The 17,731-nt window shown below is 37.4% G+C and overlaps 1 protein-coding gene across 16 annotated transcripts in view; it reads right to left on the bottom strand.

Moving 5' to 3' along the window:
• Dmd (dystrophin) overlaps positions 1 to 17,731 on the bottom strand; it is a 1,571,027-nt gene that overhangs the window by 108,331 nt on the left and 1,444,965 nt on the right. For all 16 annotated transcript variants that reach the window (XM_076918257.1, XM_076918249.1, XM_076918252.1 and 13 more), the window contains one exon: positions 5,746 to 5,820. In XM_076918257.1, the coding sequence (XP_076774372.1) occupies positions 5,746 to 5,820 (75 nt within the window). The remainder of the gene's footprint in view (positions 1 to 5,745; positions 5,821 to 17,731) is intronic.

The following is a 17,731-nucleotide window of genomic DNA, read 5'->3' as shown; positions in this document are numbered from 1 at the left end:
AGAGTAAATATGCTCAAAAAAAAGTAGAAAACCTGAAACTCTGAAAAAACTAACTTTTTAAAAAAGAAACTTGTAAAACTCCAGAATCTGGACTAGGAATGCATAGCCAGCTAGAATTTATTCTTAAACAGTAAAAGTTAAAAATGAAAGATGAAAATTAAAAATTAAAGATGAAAGAGCTGTTGTAGTCCTAGTGTGAGAACAATACTTTCAATGTATTCAATCCCAGAAAGAATGACACATATGGAAAGGTGCCTAGAATAATGGGCAAATAAAACTAGTCATTACTGGATAATGGAGTCTACAAAGTACTCTTTGATATCACAACATTAGAACTGAGGACCAACCATCTCTTTTCCTGTTCTGTAACTCATGAATGTCAGAGAGATTTGCAACAAGACCTCTCAGTCCTTCCCCTGGAAGATATATGGATGTTATCACAGAACCTCTTTTTCTTTGAGGTGCTGATATTTGTAAAGTAACATACTTTTAAAAGCATTGTTGTTTGCCATGTCTTGAAGATATTTTAAATTCTTACCTAACAGAGATTTTTCCTCTACCTTACATGAAAAATAGTGTATGTATATAAAAAAGTAGATGAGAGAGGCAAAATGATTCTCCTGCTTCTTGGGAGCCTCCGTTGTGAGGCAGTATATGGCTGAGGATCCATGTCCTGCATTTAATACTACTGTGTTGTAGCTTTTTATGGCAATAAAATGTAGGTGTGTAAACCAAGATACCGTGGGTTCCTGTGAGTCTTCAATACCAACCTAACCCTGCCTAACGCCTCTTTTAGTCACCTTTAGTGCACTATTAGATGGTAAGGTCCATTTGCATGGAAGAAAGCACATTTTTCACTTTGATCATCTTAGTAAAGGCAATGCAGCAGTTTCAGCTTATTTCAGACAATTCTATACTGTACCACATGACTATAATTTAGGATTTCATTCCTAAACAGAAGTAAATTATTCTCAATTCTTCTTGCATGGAAAAGCGTTATCACATTTTTTCAACTGGCATCCAGTTAGGCCTGTGGTTCTCTTCAATCCCCTACACAAAAATAAACTAAGTATACTTGCTTTGTTAAGTGCATTTTTTCTTCTCTTCCTAAGATTTGATTATCCTTTTAATTATAGAAGATACACACTTATGGAGTGTGATCAGAACCACAGAAGAAAGGAAAAGCCTACATTGTCTTCTTCATACTTGCCCTAATCTCTCAACCATATAACCCAGCTCACAAATCCTTTTAACCAAGATTTCCAATTTATCTTTGCAGTTCTATCAACTTTAATTTTTATTCACAATGCCCAGAAAAGCACTACAGACTCATGCAACATTAACAGTGATTATAAACTGAGGGGCATTGTAATCCAATGGTGATGCTCATAACATAAGTAGCATATTCTCTATCTATAGTAGATAAAATGTGTTATTTGGATTATTGCAATATTGAACTTTGATAGGAAAGTTTTTTTTTTTTAAAAAAAATCAATTGCTTTATAGAGGTAGCTAAGTATGTTTTCCAAGGCATCTGTAATTCAATCTCTTCACTGGCATCAAGAAATCATTGAGATAACATCACTAATTTCCATTAATGTAAGACATAGTAGAAGCAGACACTGGTAGGAAAAACTAGCCAGGGCAAGTTTCACTTGCTTTAGACCAAGGACAATGGCTCTTTATCAGGCTTTTGCAGGCATAGAAATAATAAAAAAAAAAAGAACTAGAAGATAAACCTAAGCAAATACAAAATTTAGAGGAAGTTCTTAAATCACCTATTGAAAACTCAGGAAGGAATTGGACCACACATGTTTTTCAAAAGTAAGTGGATTGGTAGAACTTTTCACTCTGTTCTCACTGCACATGGAGCCATAGTCTGCATGGCATTATCCATGCATTCTTAAGAATTCAGTACCTAATTTAGATAAATACACTCTAATTTTGCTATCCTTGATTTTTTTTCTTCAAATAAGAGTGAAGTTCTGAAAAGAAATGCTGAGAATTTCAAATCTGCTTAAAAGTGAAATTCAACAAAATCATTCTACATTCAGAGCTTAAGTTTATTACAAGGTTACCACCTCAAATGGCTAACATGTTTTTTTTACAATATCTAACTCCTCTACTTCCCTAGTGTTTATCAAAAATTTTCACATACACAGAAATAAAGGCCAATGAATAGGACTCTTTCACCATAAAAACTGAATAATGTGCAAATGGTTCCCAGGCAGTTATGGAAAGGGATAATAGTCATAAGACATTAGAGAAATTTCCACCTAGTCTATTTCTAAGTTTTGTCATAGTATAACCTGGAACAGCTGGTTACCTCTTTTGAACTTTTGGGATCTTACAGGAATATTCTATAGCACTTTACAATAACCAGTTCATAATTCTCCTTTTTATCAAAGGAAAGCAGTATCTCTGGGATGGGGTAGGGTCAAGAGAAGAAAAAACGACAGAAGACTTTCTCTATTCAGCCCCTTGACTCCACCCCACCCCAAACTCCTTTGTGCCTGCTATGGTTCATTAACCAGATCCCCAAGGAAATCCTAGGCATGGGGAGCCTTTTATTAACTACTTAAACTTGGCAGCTATACACCTGAAATGATAACTTCAGGCTATAGGCTTGTAAGGCAATGGAATCTTCCACTGGCTTTCATCCATGTATTCATTCTATGAAAACAGAAAGCCTTACTCTGCCCAGTTCTGTGTTAAGCATTGGAAATCTCAATATGAAAAGAAAATGAACCTACCGGATTCTTCTCAATAATTTCACTTCTAGGGTGCTTACACCTCTATGTGATAACCACATAGTGGTAATTCCTTGACTATAGTTCCACCTGCTTCTGAAAACCTCTGCATTGGACATCTTGGTCCTCAAAGAACCTTAGTGGCGAAGGTTTATGGTCATTCAGTTTTTCTCAGTTCTGTCTCCAATTTAGAGTAATTTTAGTATTAACATGGATGGCTCACACATAACTTTAGCTTCTCAATATCTTAGCTTTCTATTATGCCTCCGTGACAATTCACACTTAATTCATCTTGTCACCTACATAAATAGCCATAGCCTAGACCTAATCACTTAAAACACTTCCATGTTGGAAACAGTGCTTAGCAATGTCTCCTTCTTAAACATAGCTTCATGGTTTTCAGTTCCCTCACTAACTCTTCCTATGTTACTTTGCCTCATGATCCTTCTCCCTAACTGCCAAATTCTACCTAAATTCATAGCTTCCCCTACTCAGCACAGCCCTGAAATTCAAGATTCTAACCACCCTTTTACCCAAGTCCTTAGGACCCCCACCAAGCTATTATCTGCCTATTCTAGAACTGAAAGGTACAGCCTCTGACAACTGTGTACTGCTAGAGAAGAGTCACACCATTAGGGACTGACGCTGTTGTAAAATACTCAGCTGTTTGAGCTTGCTAATGCTGGTTTTTAACTTAGCCTACCTCTTGTTCTCCACAAAGACAAAGTCTGTGTTAGCATTATTACCTCCCACTGTTAATTGTGTCATGGGGCTTCTCAAACACCATACAGACAATATTTGGCTTTGGATGGTTTTTCACCACCTTCCTGCTGCCACATTTCTTGGTTACCTAGAACCTGCATTTATCCTTCTCTTTGGCACTGCAATACCAGGGAAGTGTCTAGGCCACCTGCCCATATCTTGCCCATTTCTATCCTTTCCTCTGAAGCCAGTAATCTTTAATTCCCCAGCCATCTCTAATTTATTACAACTCCTCTTTCCTCCCCTTTTATAACTAAGGGTCTGTAAGAATAGGCAGATGCCAGCCATCTACACTTTTGGTTCATGTTTAAGCTGTTCAGTGTATTACTTTCATCAAAGTTATTAAGGCTCTCTTGGTTGCTATTCACAATGTGCACTGTCACCAACATCATCTAACCTTAACGACAGGCCCCTTTTGTCTTCTCATGGCACTACAACATCTTGGATTTTTCTACTGAACTCCTAGCCATGCATTTATATTCATTTTTCTTGGTTACTCATCTCTGTCCTAAATGATCTCTCTCTCTCTCTCTCTCTCTCTCTCTCTCTCTCTCTCTCTCTCTCTTCTCTCTCTCTCTTTCTCTCTCTTCCTCTCTCTCTCTCCTTCTCTTCCTCTCTCTCCTTCTTCCTCTCCCTATTATTATATTATCTTATCCTTTCCCTGCTTTTGACTGTTTCAATATCATTTTTATAGTTCTCCTCTGTGATGTACATTGTGCCAAACTCTGTTATCTGAGCTCACTAATCACAAGTCACTAAGGTTCAGATCACAAGTCTGCCTCCTATATATTGAAATGCTCCTCCATTCCTATTCAGGCCACCATATTGCTACTTTCAATTCTGTAATAGATCTCTTTCCTGTCAGTGGTTTAACCCCTCAGTCCATGCTTTCTTTCACAGCCAGAATGGTTTTTCTGAGTGAAAATTCAACCATGTCATCGCCTTGCCAAAATCTCTTGAAAGGCTCCCACTGACCTCAAGTCTTTAACTTGAGTTTAAACGGCTCTTTACAATCTGTCTCCTGGTTCTCTCTCCAGCCTAATATTTCACAATAGCCCTCTTTGGAATTCTGCACAGTAGCCATGCTGAAGTAATTTCAGTTCCTGAGTACTTTCTGCTCTCTTTAGGATCCAGGCCTGAAAATACAGACTTCTCTCTGAATGACTAGAACATTCTTCCTCGAGTGAGCTCTACCTGTTTCTGGACTGATACGGTTTAGATAACACCATTTTCCATGAACATTCTCTAAATCTTCACTGAAGGAAGCTAGTGTTCATAGTGTGCTATTCTTCCAGTGCTACCAAACCAAATATGACAATCAAATTATCTATTCACTTGTCTTCAGTGCCTCAGCCTGGAAATGGAGACAATAATCACTGTTTATTTCAGTCATGATTATAACCCTATTACTTATGATTATAATATATTGATGGCTTTTATGTACATTTGTGTGAGTCCCCAGATTTTTATATATACCTTGGGCATCCCTCATTACATTATAATTCTTTTATGGTAGTGTGTGTGCCTATCTATTTCATTGACATATATCCTTAATGCATACTGACACTTAAACAATATTATCCATAATTTATTTCATTGATATAATATCCAACACAATAACAAAAGTATCCTCATCACACTTCAGCATTTTTACAAACATATATGATTTTTAAAAATAATCTAGCCAGGCATAGTGTTGCTGCCTTTAACCCCACGAGACACCTCACTGAGTTTGAGACCATCCTGGTCTATAGAGGTAGTTCCAGGATAGCCAAGGATACATACAAAAAGCCTGTCTGGAAAAACAAACAAACAAAAGGTCCAATCATCTTTCTTCTATCATAATATCCATCTCAATATTAGCATTAAAAATGACACATATCTGTGAACTTGGTTCTGATAACATTGTCATAATCTTCTAATACTAAATGCCCTTTATAAAATGAAGATATAATGGGAAAGGGGGAGATAATGTAACTTTCACAAAGGTAAATGTGGATGCAAATGCTATTTGTTGCAAAAACAAAATGTATTAATATTTTATCGATTTAACAATAGTTGCTGCCATGCAGAGATATAGTTCTCATCAAACAAAATAGTATAGGTAGATACTAAGCCAAGCACTTTAAAGAATAAATTTTATCTGGCAAAATGACCTTGTGAAAAATCTCCAGGCCCCATTCTTTGTGTAAAGAAAAATGATCAAAGCCATCAAATAGTGGCTCATACTTACAGCAAAGGGCCTTCTGGAGTCTTCTGAGCTTCATGGCAGTCCTATAAGCCGAGAACCTGACATTATTCAGGTCAGCTGAAGAAAAAAGGAGGAAAACAAAGATCATTTGTTATTTCATCAGAATGCACAGAGGAAATCCCTGATGACTTGCCAACAGCTATAAAAGTCACAGTAATAGGCTAGAAAGAAACCTGGTGCTTATGCACCAAGCTTTATAAGGTAAAATTCTGTTCCTTTAGGGTTAAGGAAAAAAATCTTTGTGCCCTTCGACTGTGAGTGATGCTTAGGTCTGTGAAGGACTGCAGCAGCAAAGCCTGCAGGCCATTCATGCACTGCTAGCTCCCAAGAGCAAAACGGAGGACAAGATGCTTTTCCTTTCTAGATTGTAATCTGGATCTACTAGAGTAAACAACCACTGCACAACATAAGAAAAACAAGGAATATATTACTGAAATTGTTATGAGAACTGGAAACTCAAGAATCAGTGTTACAACTTTCTCATTATAAAGGGGACATGTGTTTACTGTAGAAAAAATAGAAATTAAAAATATTTCTAAAACTGAATAAATTAATCAAAACCACCCAAAAGCACATACTGTTAGCAATATAAGCATGTTTGTATACTCTGTATTTGTATGTTTTAATACATTATTTTAAGTAAAACCAATTTCAACAATTTTTCTTTATTTTTTTAAAAGTTGACCTATAGCACAGAGTTGTCATGTACAATATGATGTCTGAGGTATAAAAGCACATAATGCTATGGTTAAATTTAATAATTAGCATCCATTCCCAGGCATCATTATTATTTTTTGTAGTGAGAATACTTAATACCCATCTACCTTCTTTGCAATTCCAAGAACATAATATATCATCATTAATTATAGTCACAATACAATAGAATAATTTCTTTGATTTTTTTTGAGAATTCTATGTGCACTCTATCTCATTTTTATGTCTCTTTTTTCCAAACCTTTCCACACAAAAAGAAAAAAAAAAAAACAGCAAACTATAACCAAATAAAAACACACAAATCAACTTGTGGAGTTCATTATAAGTTTGTCAACTACTCCCAAACACCAGCCAATTAACCTTCACCCTGCTGTCTAGGTTTTCATTCATCCATCCATTTATTTTTTTAAAAATATAATAAAATCAAATATAATAAGATAAAAAACTACTACATCAAAGTTAGACAAGACAGATTAACAAAAGAAAAAGAGCTCAAAAGAAGGCAGGAGAATCAGAAACCCAGTCACTCAGGAATCCCATAGCAACACTAAATGTAAAGCTATATACAGAGGATCTGCTGCAGATGCAAGCAGACCCTGTGCTTACTGCTTAAGTCTCTGAGTTCATATGAGCTTTGTTCAGTTGATTTGAGGGCTGTGTTTTCCTGGTGTTTTCTATCCCATCTGACTCTTACATTCTTTCTGCCTTCTCTTCTGGGGGTCTGGGGATTCTCTGAGCTCTGAGGGGAGGGATTTGATAGGGACATCTCATTTAGAGCTGTGTGGTCCAAGGTGTCTCTCTCTGTCCCTCCTCTCTCTCCCTCCCTCCCCTTTCCCTCCCCCCTCTCTGCATAGTATCTAGTTCTGGGTCTCTGTATTTGTTGTCATTTGCTGTGGGAGGAAGCTTCTCTCATAATTAGCTTTATATTCTAAGGTATAACTCTGATATTCAGCATGGAGTGACAACAATTTAGCCTATTGTTTTCTACAGCCACCTATCTGTAAGTCCCTAATAGTCATCTAACAGGAGGCTATATTTGGACAATGCCCTTATTCAAGTCTGCACAAGCCTTATTAGTTATATTTCTTTTTTAGAGTTTCTATGCATGTATGTTTCAGACACTCAGTTCCAAAAAGCTTCTTGAAGAGAAGAATCCTGCCACCTGTCCTATTTCTTAGCAACTTGATGTACAACTGCTCTCTGAAAGAACAGATCCAATGCAGCCAGAGAACTGACTGACAGACCGAGTGAGTAAATGAACAAAGGGGAGACAGCATAGCTAGCAGTCACAGATAAATGCTATCCATAACACTAATTCTAGCGTGAGGAAACAGAAATACTTTAATCTCTATCTAAGTCACCTGGATCAACATGATTAACTCTGTGGGCTTTGCAGAAACCAAACATATAGGCCTACATTTAAATTAGAGAGAAGAAAAGAGTATCTGTAAGTTATTTTAAATCATTCAGCATATTTTTTTAAACTGGCAAAACCAAATAATGACAGGAATATGGAACAACCAGAATACTTACTCTGTTGGTAGGAACACAAAACAGTATAACTTTGGAGAGTTACATTAGCAGTTTATTTTTTCTTTAAAGGTTTATTTATTTTTATTTAATATGTATGAGTATTTTGCCTGCATGTATGCCTGTGTATCACATGTGTATCTAGAGCCTACAGAGACGAAAAGAGGATGTCAGATTCCTCAGAACTGGAGTTATGGGTGGTTGTCAGACACCATGTAGGTGCTGAGAAATAAACGTAGATCCTCTTCAAATGCAGCAAGTACTCGTCGTAACCTCTGAGCCATTCCACCAGCCTCATATTAGGAGTTTCTTATGAAGTAAAACATACATATATCTTATGATCCATGTTCATAGATATTTACAGAAAAATACATGTTCACATAAAGACTGGAACATGAATGTTTTATTTATGCTCTATTCATCACATCCCCAAACTAGAAACAAAGCAACAGAATCATAAATAAACAACTTGTACTAGTCACAAAATAGATAGTGGCATACAATAAAAGGAAAATAACTACTGAGAATATAACAAAAATCAATCTGAAATCCATGCAAATGATTTTACCTAGATAATTTACACAAAATTATACAACCTATGACTAAATGGTAAACTATTGTAGTTTACCATTGTAGTATAGAATAGTATTGTAGTATAGAAGTGGAAAATTCTACTCATAGGAACCCACAGATATGATCTAGGTGTTCACAGTATGTGGTATAGTAGTTAGATGACTGTAAGTTTGCCAAAAATTATATACTTGGGATGGAAGTATTTATGATGTTTAAATTATGGTTTAATAATGTCAACTGTAATAGTTTAAAAAAAACCCTCATGTAGACCATAGCATGATGTATGAGTGTGTTAGTTTATGCTACACTGTAGAGGTGGTCAGTTGTCTTAATCAGGAATATATACTCCAGGGGTGGCTGGCTAGCAATTAATCAAATGCCTTACTCAAGAGGCAGCCACTGTAAACTTCTGCAGCTATATTTAGCTCCCATTATACCAAAGATTTCATTAATTATCATAATTAATGTTAGATGGGCTAATATTCATATTAGTGGTAAGCAAATTATAATCAGTGTTGAAGAAGATTTAGAAATATTACATGCCTTTATATTAACAGGGTCAAAGACCATTTTAGCAGGTCCTACTTTTTTAGAAATGGTGCCCTAAGTTGGACTCAACACTGTCTAACTGTGTCTCAATGGATTCTTGGTTGCCTGAGAGTCTTTACTGCAAGACCAATGGTTTTTCAAATTTGAATATACCTGGAGGGCTACTTTTAAAACACATATTTCCCAGTCTCCCACTCTAGACTTCCTACATTCAAAGATGGGATAGAGCTTAAGAATCTACATTTCTAACAAATTTCTAGGTAATGCTGATGCTGCTGGTTCCTGGTCTCACACTGTAAGAACCATTGTGTAGAAGGACTGTGGTCTACCAAAAGCACTCAAAACAGCACAGCTAGAATTTGGCCATGCTTATGGTACAAGCTGTAAAGGTTTGGTATCCAATGTCTAATGCTTCTATGTGGCAGTGCTTCTTTGAGCACCTGCTTTCATTATAATCTGGCAGCCAAAACAGAAATAAAAAGGAAGCTGTCAGGTGCATTCTTATGATCCTTTATTCTCTCTACCTACATCATCATGACTTTTCCCCCTTAGTCTCTTTTCCCCAGTCATCACTGTTTAACTTTGAAGGTGCACTGATATGGTTTATAGTAAGAGTTATCTTGTGACATTAAATAGATCCCCATCCTGCCCCCAGCATACTAAGCTCTTTTCTACATTTACTAGTATGATTCTTACACACCTATGATTGAGGCCCTCAACCTCTCTATAAAATTAGCTGTGGGAAGACACAGAAACATACTTTGGGTCAAATACAGGCCCTGTTTCCCTTAAGAACAGCCAGTAGCAGTTTATAAGGCATAAGCCTCCAGTCCTAAATTTTCTTTTGTTCATTTGTTTATAAAAGTGTTATATGAGAGGTAACCACACATGATGTACATAATTGGTGCCAACCAATTATCTCGGTAGAAAACATTAGCACCCCACTCCCACCCCATTTCTCCTAATCCTTCTTTTCAACTGACTCTCAACTCAGTTTCCTTCTTCATTATTTCTGTTGTACAATCAAAGACTGTTTCTTATGGTCCTAATTCCATTTCCCTTTCCTATTTTCCTGGATCTATTCAGAATTCCAAACAAAAGGGCCAAATGAGGTCAGACACTCCATCCAACTCTCACAATTCCTATCAAGAATTGGCATCTTCCTAAAGCTAGAGCTCCAACTGGGAGAGGCAAAGATGATAGGATTTTTTCAGGGTGTGGATCACTGTGGGAAAGAATCAAGAGACAAGCATCTGGAACATTCCTGATCTAACAGTGCTTTCAGCTTCCCTAAAGCAGTTCTTCCAAGTCGTTGTAATTATGACACATCCTGCCTCTAGCTAATCCTTCCTGACACCCTTCCATTGTACCTTTGACTAAGGGCAGTGAGCAAGCCTCTTCTGCCATTACTTTCTAAGCAACATAGCCCAACCCAGTCTCAATGAGTGATGCAGGAATGCCAGAAGAAAACAGCAGGGAAAATGGCCAGCTTCCAACACACTGCTGCAAGCCGTATGAACTTACAGCCAGTAATCATCACTGAATTCAGGAATCATCAGTGAATTCCAACAGAGGTCTGGTGCCTAAAAGTCCGACTGGAGACTTAACTGAGCTGTTTGAGTCTGCATGTGTTGTTGCTAAGAGTCTGCAGCACCACTCCCTCTGGCTTACAGCTGGAAGAGATAAGTGTCTGCCTCATGAAAGCATGTAGGATGCACAAGAAACTTCAAGATGTGACCCAGCTGCAAACTATGGGAAGCAGTCCTGGGCTGAAGCTCAGAGATGACTGCCAAGCTAAAATATGCAAAAAGTTTCAGAATGCTAAAAAGCCCCTCGGGCCCATAATGCCCAAAGGAGGCTGTCCTCTGCTTTGCCTGGGAACTGCCTTTCCACAACTCTGATCCAAATTGTAATGAGGTCACTAGCTCTCCCAGCCGGAACTCAAGAGAGCTGAGACTATCCAAGAAGCTATCCATGTTTCCATGGCAGCTGGTAGAAAGCACACTTCAGAAGGATCAAAATGCTCAAGATCAAAACATTCCTTTTCTTGACTTGGATTAATTTTTATCCATGGGCTGGTTCTAGCCTAGGAATAGAGAGAATCTAGAAGCAATGTCTTCAGTTTCTCAAGTTGAACTGTCAACTACTAAAAGGACAGCCCACTCAAAATTTTGTTCTTATTTTCTGTTGTTGTTGTTTCTGAGATAGAGCCAGCCCTGGCTGTCCTGGAACTCACTATGTAGACTAAGGAGACCTCAAACTCACAGAGATCCTCCTGCCTCTGCCTCCTGAGTACTGGAATTAAACTGTGCCACCACAACCTGCTCACTTTTTAAGGCAGGAAAGCGAGTAATAGCTTGTTGGTTTTTTCTCTTCCCCTTACTCCCATTAGTATATGAACTAGTCTTGACCCTAGTAAGTAAGCATCTGAATTTTCCCTTTACTCTATGGGAGGTGACAGTACAAAGTGTCAGAAAAGAAAAACATCTGATCAAGTTGTACTCCGAATCTATACATGTTACACATGCTTTTGCAGTAATAGCCGAAAACTTCGGGACACACACAAAAAAATACAGAAGATAGTACAGACAGAAAGCATTCAGCTCCTTGATTTCCATATTACTGCTTATTTCAGCCTTTTAATAATACTGCCAAAATCCTACTCTCAAAGACTGAACTGAAGTCTAAAATTTCATGCAACTTTTATTTTAGTCCAGCTTTCCAAGGCTCATAGAGACTTTCTGGAAAAGTTTGAATACACTTATCTATTAGTAGAAAGAATAACCTCATAAACACAATGAGTGGAAATAGCTGTCTTGCTAAGGATTATTCCAACAGATAAATCAGTATTGTGATTTCTGGATTTTATTTTATTTTATTTCTCAGAAGAAAGTTAATCTAAATATACCAGGTGATCCTCAGTAAAAATAAAATTGAAATGAAGTATAATTAATAATATTAATTAATTAATTAATTAATCAGTGCTTGGCAGTTAATGTGCAACCAACTAATACCGTATGTCTATTTAAATAATCTAAACTTTCAAAAAAAGACAAAACACGGTTTTTCTCAATCTTATTATTATAAGCAAATGGCAAGTATTATATAATAATGTATTCCTGATTCCCTCTTTTCCTAGAATTCTAATTGATTTTGTATTACTTTTGCCAGCTCAAAGTTTCTAGAATGAACAAGAATGATAGGCCTTAATGAAGCTTAGCATAAATTTAATTTAAATCAAATATGGCTTGAAAGCAAATGAAGCCAAGACATATGCTTCAGAAGTTTAGAATTATTGAAACCTCTGAACATTTTGAAGAACAGATTAGGGATTCTACAATACTCCTCCCCAGCCCTTTGCATTTGTTTAAGACAGGGTCTCATGATAATGACTGACTAGCCTTGTACTTGCTATGCGACCCAGACAGGCCTTAAATATGTACTCTTCCTGTTTCAGCCTCCTGAATAGAATGAGGTTATATGTCTATACCACTGCCTGGAACACACTTTTAAAGAATCAGCAAAAAAAGAGGCACATTAACATATCATACCTGATCTATCATTTTTAGGTACATGCTGAGAGAGGAAGACAGTTTTCTCCTCAGAGATGTGGTCCCTGCTAGGCAGGCTGTCCATGGTTCAGGGGACAGTCCTACAACCATGTTCATACTGTCACTCATAAGTGGACCAAGTGAGTTATAAAAAGAGTACTTGCAGTTGGGAGGAAAAAGTTGTGGTGTGGAGAATGTGGAGGGGAGGGAGTAGGGAGTGGATTTGATCAAAACATATTATATGCATTTGCAAACAATATATAAAATCTGAAGTCGTTAAAACCTCATCACCATAGAGCTTTATTTAAATGGGAATAAGCCAACACATGGATAAATAGGAATCACATATGCATATTTGCATGAACTGAAGAAAGCCCAGTCAGTGAATTTATTACTGTCAAGTTGTTTCCAGATGCAAAATGCCATTGCTCATTTGCAGCAAGTGGCTTTCTAAAGTTCTTCCAGTAAAGTATCTAGTGTGGCCCAAAATCTGTAAGAAAAAAAAATCATTGCAAATCGCAGCTGTGAAAGAAAAGATAGAATGAAAGTCTGACTGGGAGCTGTTGGAGGCCTGTCTAGAGGGCTCCCTCTTCGTGCTTCCATGATCTCACTGCTTCTTAGCAACACCAACACAATGAAAGAGATAGATGGACTTCAGATGAATTTTGCTCATTGTTACCTGCTCTGGTTAAGGCAACTTCTGTTAACAAGTGGCCAACATAAAGTTTTGGGAGTAACAGTGCATCTTAAGGACCATTTCTAGGGCATGACCAGATAGTCAAAACCCAGTGTCTGAGTGACAGCAATGTCTATGCTCCTTTTACTCAAAAGGCGGGAAATAGATGGACAGTAACTCCCAGGAAAAAAATTAAAACATATACACATACCCTACAAAAATAATACAAGGGATATAAACATCTTTATTTCTTTTATTTTTTGAAGTTATGATTACATCATTTCCCCTTTTCCCTTTCCTACACCCAATTCCTCCCATGTACCACCCCCTTAATCTCGCTGAAATTCATGGTTTCTTTATTTGTTATTTTATATGCACACACACACACACACACACACACACACACACACCTTTTTAAAACTACCAACCAGCAGGGCTGGAGAGGTGCTTCTTGCTAACATATTCATTACAAAGGATAAAGTGTTACACTAAAAGGAAGCTAAGTATGCCTAAAGTTGAGGCTGGAGAGGTGGCTCACTGGTTAAGAGCACTTGCTGCTCTTGTAGTAAACACAAGTTCAGTTCTCAGCACCACAACTGTCTGCAACTTCAGATCCAGGGGACCAAATTCCCTTTCCTAGCCTCTGTAAGCACAAGGTACATTACAAACACACATACAGGCAAAACACATAACCATTTAAAATTAAAAACTAAAATCTTAAAAAATAACTACCAATAAGCTCTGCTTAAAACATCTTTCTTAATCCTTAGTTATTTTATAATATTTACTTAAAAGGATCTTATACAGGCTCTCACTATGTGGCCCAAGCTGTCCCATAACTCAAGGTTCTCTGTTTCAACCTTCCGGTCATCCTGTCTTCACCCTCTAAGTGCTAGAAACATAAGCGTATATGGCTCGATGTTTGACTCTATTGCATTTTTTTTTTTTTTTTTTTTTTTTTGTTTTTCGAGACAGGGTTTCTCTGTGTAGCCCTGGCTGTCCTGGAACTCACTCTGTAGACCAGGCTGGCCTCGAACTCAGAAATCCACCTGCCTCTGCCTCCCAAGTGCTGGGATTAAAGGCGTGCACCACCACCACCCGGCTCTATTGCATATTTTAATATAACATTAAAAATATTTTCAAAAATAGTGGCAGTATTATTTTAAATGCTTACATAACATATCTAAAACAACACTAGCTATTCTAAAAGTACCCATTAAGGAAAACTGCCTTGTGCCTTTTAATTTGATTCAGTTATTTGAGACGAATGTTCACCGTGTAGTTCAGGCAGGCCTCACACTCTTCAGCTTCCTGCCTCAGCCTCCTGAATGCTGGGATTAGAGGAGTATGCCTCTATAAACACTCCTAGTGTGTGACTAATTTAGATGTTATATAATTTCTTAGAAGATTTATCCATATATTTTCCTGTTCTTTCAACACTTAATGACCCCTATAGCCTAGTTGTTCCCTCGGGCCTTGGGCCTTTACCTTCTAGAAGCAGGGTGGTCATGATAACATACAGAAGACCTTAACCTACAGTCTGGGCAAGGAAATAAATAGAACCATATATCATATACCTACACATAGTAATGGTAATGACATTAACATTCCCACTATGAAAACCGTTTTAGTAACAAGATCCTGAGGACACCCTCCCCTGAGATTCCAACTCCTTCCCCCTGAACAGCAAATGGTAGAGTCTTTGAGGAAAACAAACCCAATCTGACTGAAGGGCATTGGTGGAGATTTCTTTGAGTTTCCCTTGTTTTTGTTAATAACTAAAATAAACCCATTTATTCACTGAGCTAGACTTAGTGTTTCTTTGGTCTGTTGGCTCCCTCCTTATTTGGGGGTAAATAACTGTTTCTTTTAAAGTTTCTAAAATAAAGTCACAAGGCGAGCACGCTCTGTATGCCAGATGCCATGCCAAACAAATGGAATACACTAATAACCAAGAGATTATTAATCACTACCCCATTTGACTCTGAAGTCTACTGAAAGAGTAACTAAATATTCAGGTTCAGTGTGTGAAAGGGGGTCACAGGAATTCAAAGGAAGCTGTGAGCCTCTATATGTGAGGAAACACACACTTTTTCTAAGAAAGTAAAGTTGAAGCAAAGACCTAAAAAATGCTTAGAGTGATGGTGAGGAGTGGGTAGGGCAGAGTAATAGTTCAATACATGCAAAAAAATAGCTCTAAGGGAGAGAAATGTGTGGGCCATAAGGAATCTACGAACGCTAATACATCTGAATCACAGAGAGTGAGTAGTAGCCTTTTGGACTCAGGTAAGCTCAAAATTGGACCCTGTGTATCTTCAATAAAGGAGTTAAGGACTCAGACCTCTAGTAAAACTCAGCCATATGGAAGAGTCATTTGTCTGTTCTAATTTGTGAAACTACTAAGACTGACAGAATAGAAATGAAAAGCGCCATTTATCCAAAAGGGAAGAAACAAAACAGGAGAGGAGATAAAGAAAGATCTGAGCTCCTGTATCTTGGAAACCTAACACATGATCTGAGGATAAAAAATTTAGGACACCAGAGGAATGTCATGTTCAATTAATAGGGCAGGGACAACAAAGAGGTTGGAGCAGAGAGTGGGCGAGCCTAGCAAGACACATATCAATTAATTTATGTACCCAAAAACTCAGAAATTAAGACATTTCAGGTTCCTTTGGAAACTGAAAATACATGGCTTGAATATAAATCTCAGAGCCTTAAACATCTATCCTCCAAACCCCTGCAGCCAAGCATCCTGGCCACCTGCTGCTTAACTCTAAGACTGAAGCAGATGTACAGTAACTCTCAGGAGAAATGACATTGAAGGGGTGGGGGTGGGGGTCAAGGAATAGAAAGCTGAGATGAACACCTGCTAATTCAGCACTATGAAAGAAAGTAAATCTTTAATTTCACTTCTTACCATTTTCCCTTCAGTCATCTCATGTTTTTAAAAAAATCCAAAACACAATGCTAAAAAAAAAAAAAAAACAACCACACTGTGTCATATGCTACACCTGACTCCACCAGAAGGAACTTGAAGTTCAGCAAACTCTCCAGCCATTGAATTGGGTAACTCTGTCATTCTTGTTTATTAACATCTTTTTGTTTGTTTGTTTTTCTTTTTTTTCTTTTTTTTTTTGGGGGGGGGAGGTGAAGAGGTGATCTTTTCCATGTTCCTGGGAATTGGTCCAGGGACTTAGTCATGATTAGCAAGTACTGTGCATCTACATCCATAGCCCTGCCATCACTTACTGTCTTTTCATCCTTGGTCTAAGTCTGCAACAAGTCAACTTTCTTTCCTTTTACTTGACAAGGAACTTAAGTCACAGAGGCCATGGTCACCAGTGGAAAGAATGATACTGTGCAGCTTCTTTGGCTTAAAATTTCCAGTCACCGTTGTGTTGGTTTTCTCAAGGCTACACATGGGTATCTCTGTCACTTAACAGACTCTCAAAACTACATGGGCTTATACATTTTCCCTAATCTGCTTTACTTCCATCTTGAACTTCTTTAATTATCTGTACCATTCTCTTTCCAGAAGTGAACACATCCCAGAATCTCCAAGACAGAGCCAGTATAACTAATTTTTATTCTGTATAATAAAGACATTGATCAAACAGGACCAGATGAGATGGACTTTAATCCCAGTACTTGTGAGGCAGAAGTGGATCTCTTTGAGTTCAAGGACTGTCTGGTTTACATAGCAAATTCCAAGCCAGCTAGAGCTACATAGCAAGATCCTGTCTAAAAAGAATAAATGAATAAAAATAAAAAGGAATGATCAAATATGACTTAGACTTAGTTTGTATACCTTTTTTAAAGCTTTCTATAACCAAATTTCACACATGATTTTTTTAATGTTGTGCCCTAACTTTTTTAGACTGCATGAGCATATGGTTGACACTACCTATTTTGAATTTACCATCCTCTTTCACAGTTGGAGGATTTGCAGAAAACTTGCTTGAAATGGTGAAAATAAACAGCAGTAAATTTCCTCATCTGCTTTTAATGCTAACATTATCTTGCTGCCTTTCCAGATTTACAATCTCAACTAAATTTTCTAAATTGCTACCATTCCTTCTCTGCCCTCACCTTTTCAACTTACTTATTTCTACACTGTTATCTCCAAAGATGTTGCTTTTCCTGAAATGTCAATTTCATTATTTCACAGGTCTATTTCACCAATAGACCAGAGACTAGAAACGGGCTTCATCCAATGTAAAAAATTCTCCTTCTTCTTCCTCTTCCTCTTCTTCTTTTGTCTTTCACTGGTGGGCTAATGTAAGATCACTGGCACAACCTCCTTTAATCATTGAATAATATACATTCTTAATGAATTTCCATTATCTAGGTCTCAGAAAGAACCTGTAAATCT

This window comes from Arvicanthis niloticus, chromosome X, assembly GCF_011762505.2.
Source record: "Arvicanthis niloticus isolate mArvNil1 chromosome X, mArvNil1.pat.X, whole genome shotgun sequence".
Taxonomy (NCBI): domain Eukaryota; kingdom Metazoa; phylum Chordata; class Mammalia; order Rodentia; family Muridae; genus Arvicanthis; species Arvicanthis niloticus.
The sequence above is the reverse complement of the archived record's forward strand: the minus strand, read 5'-3'. Positions and strand labels throughout refer to the sequence as shown.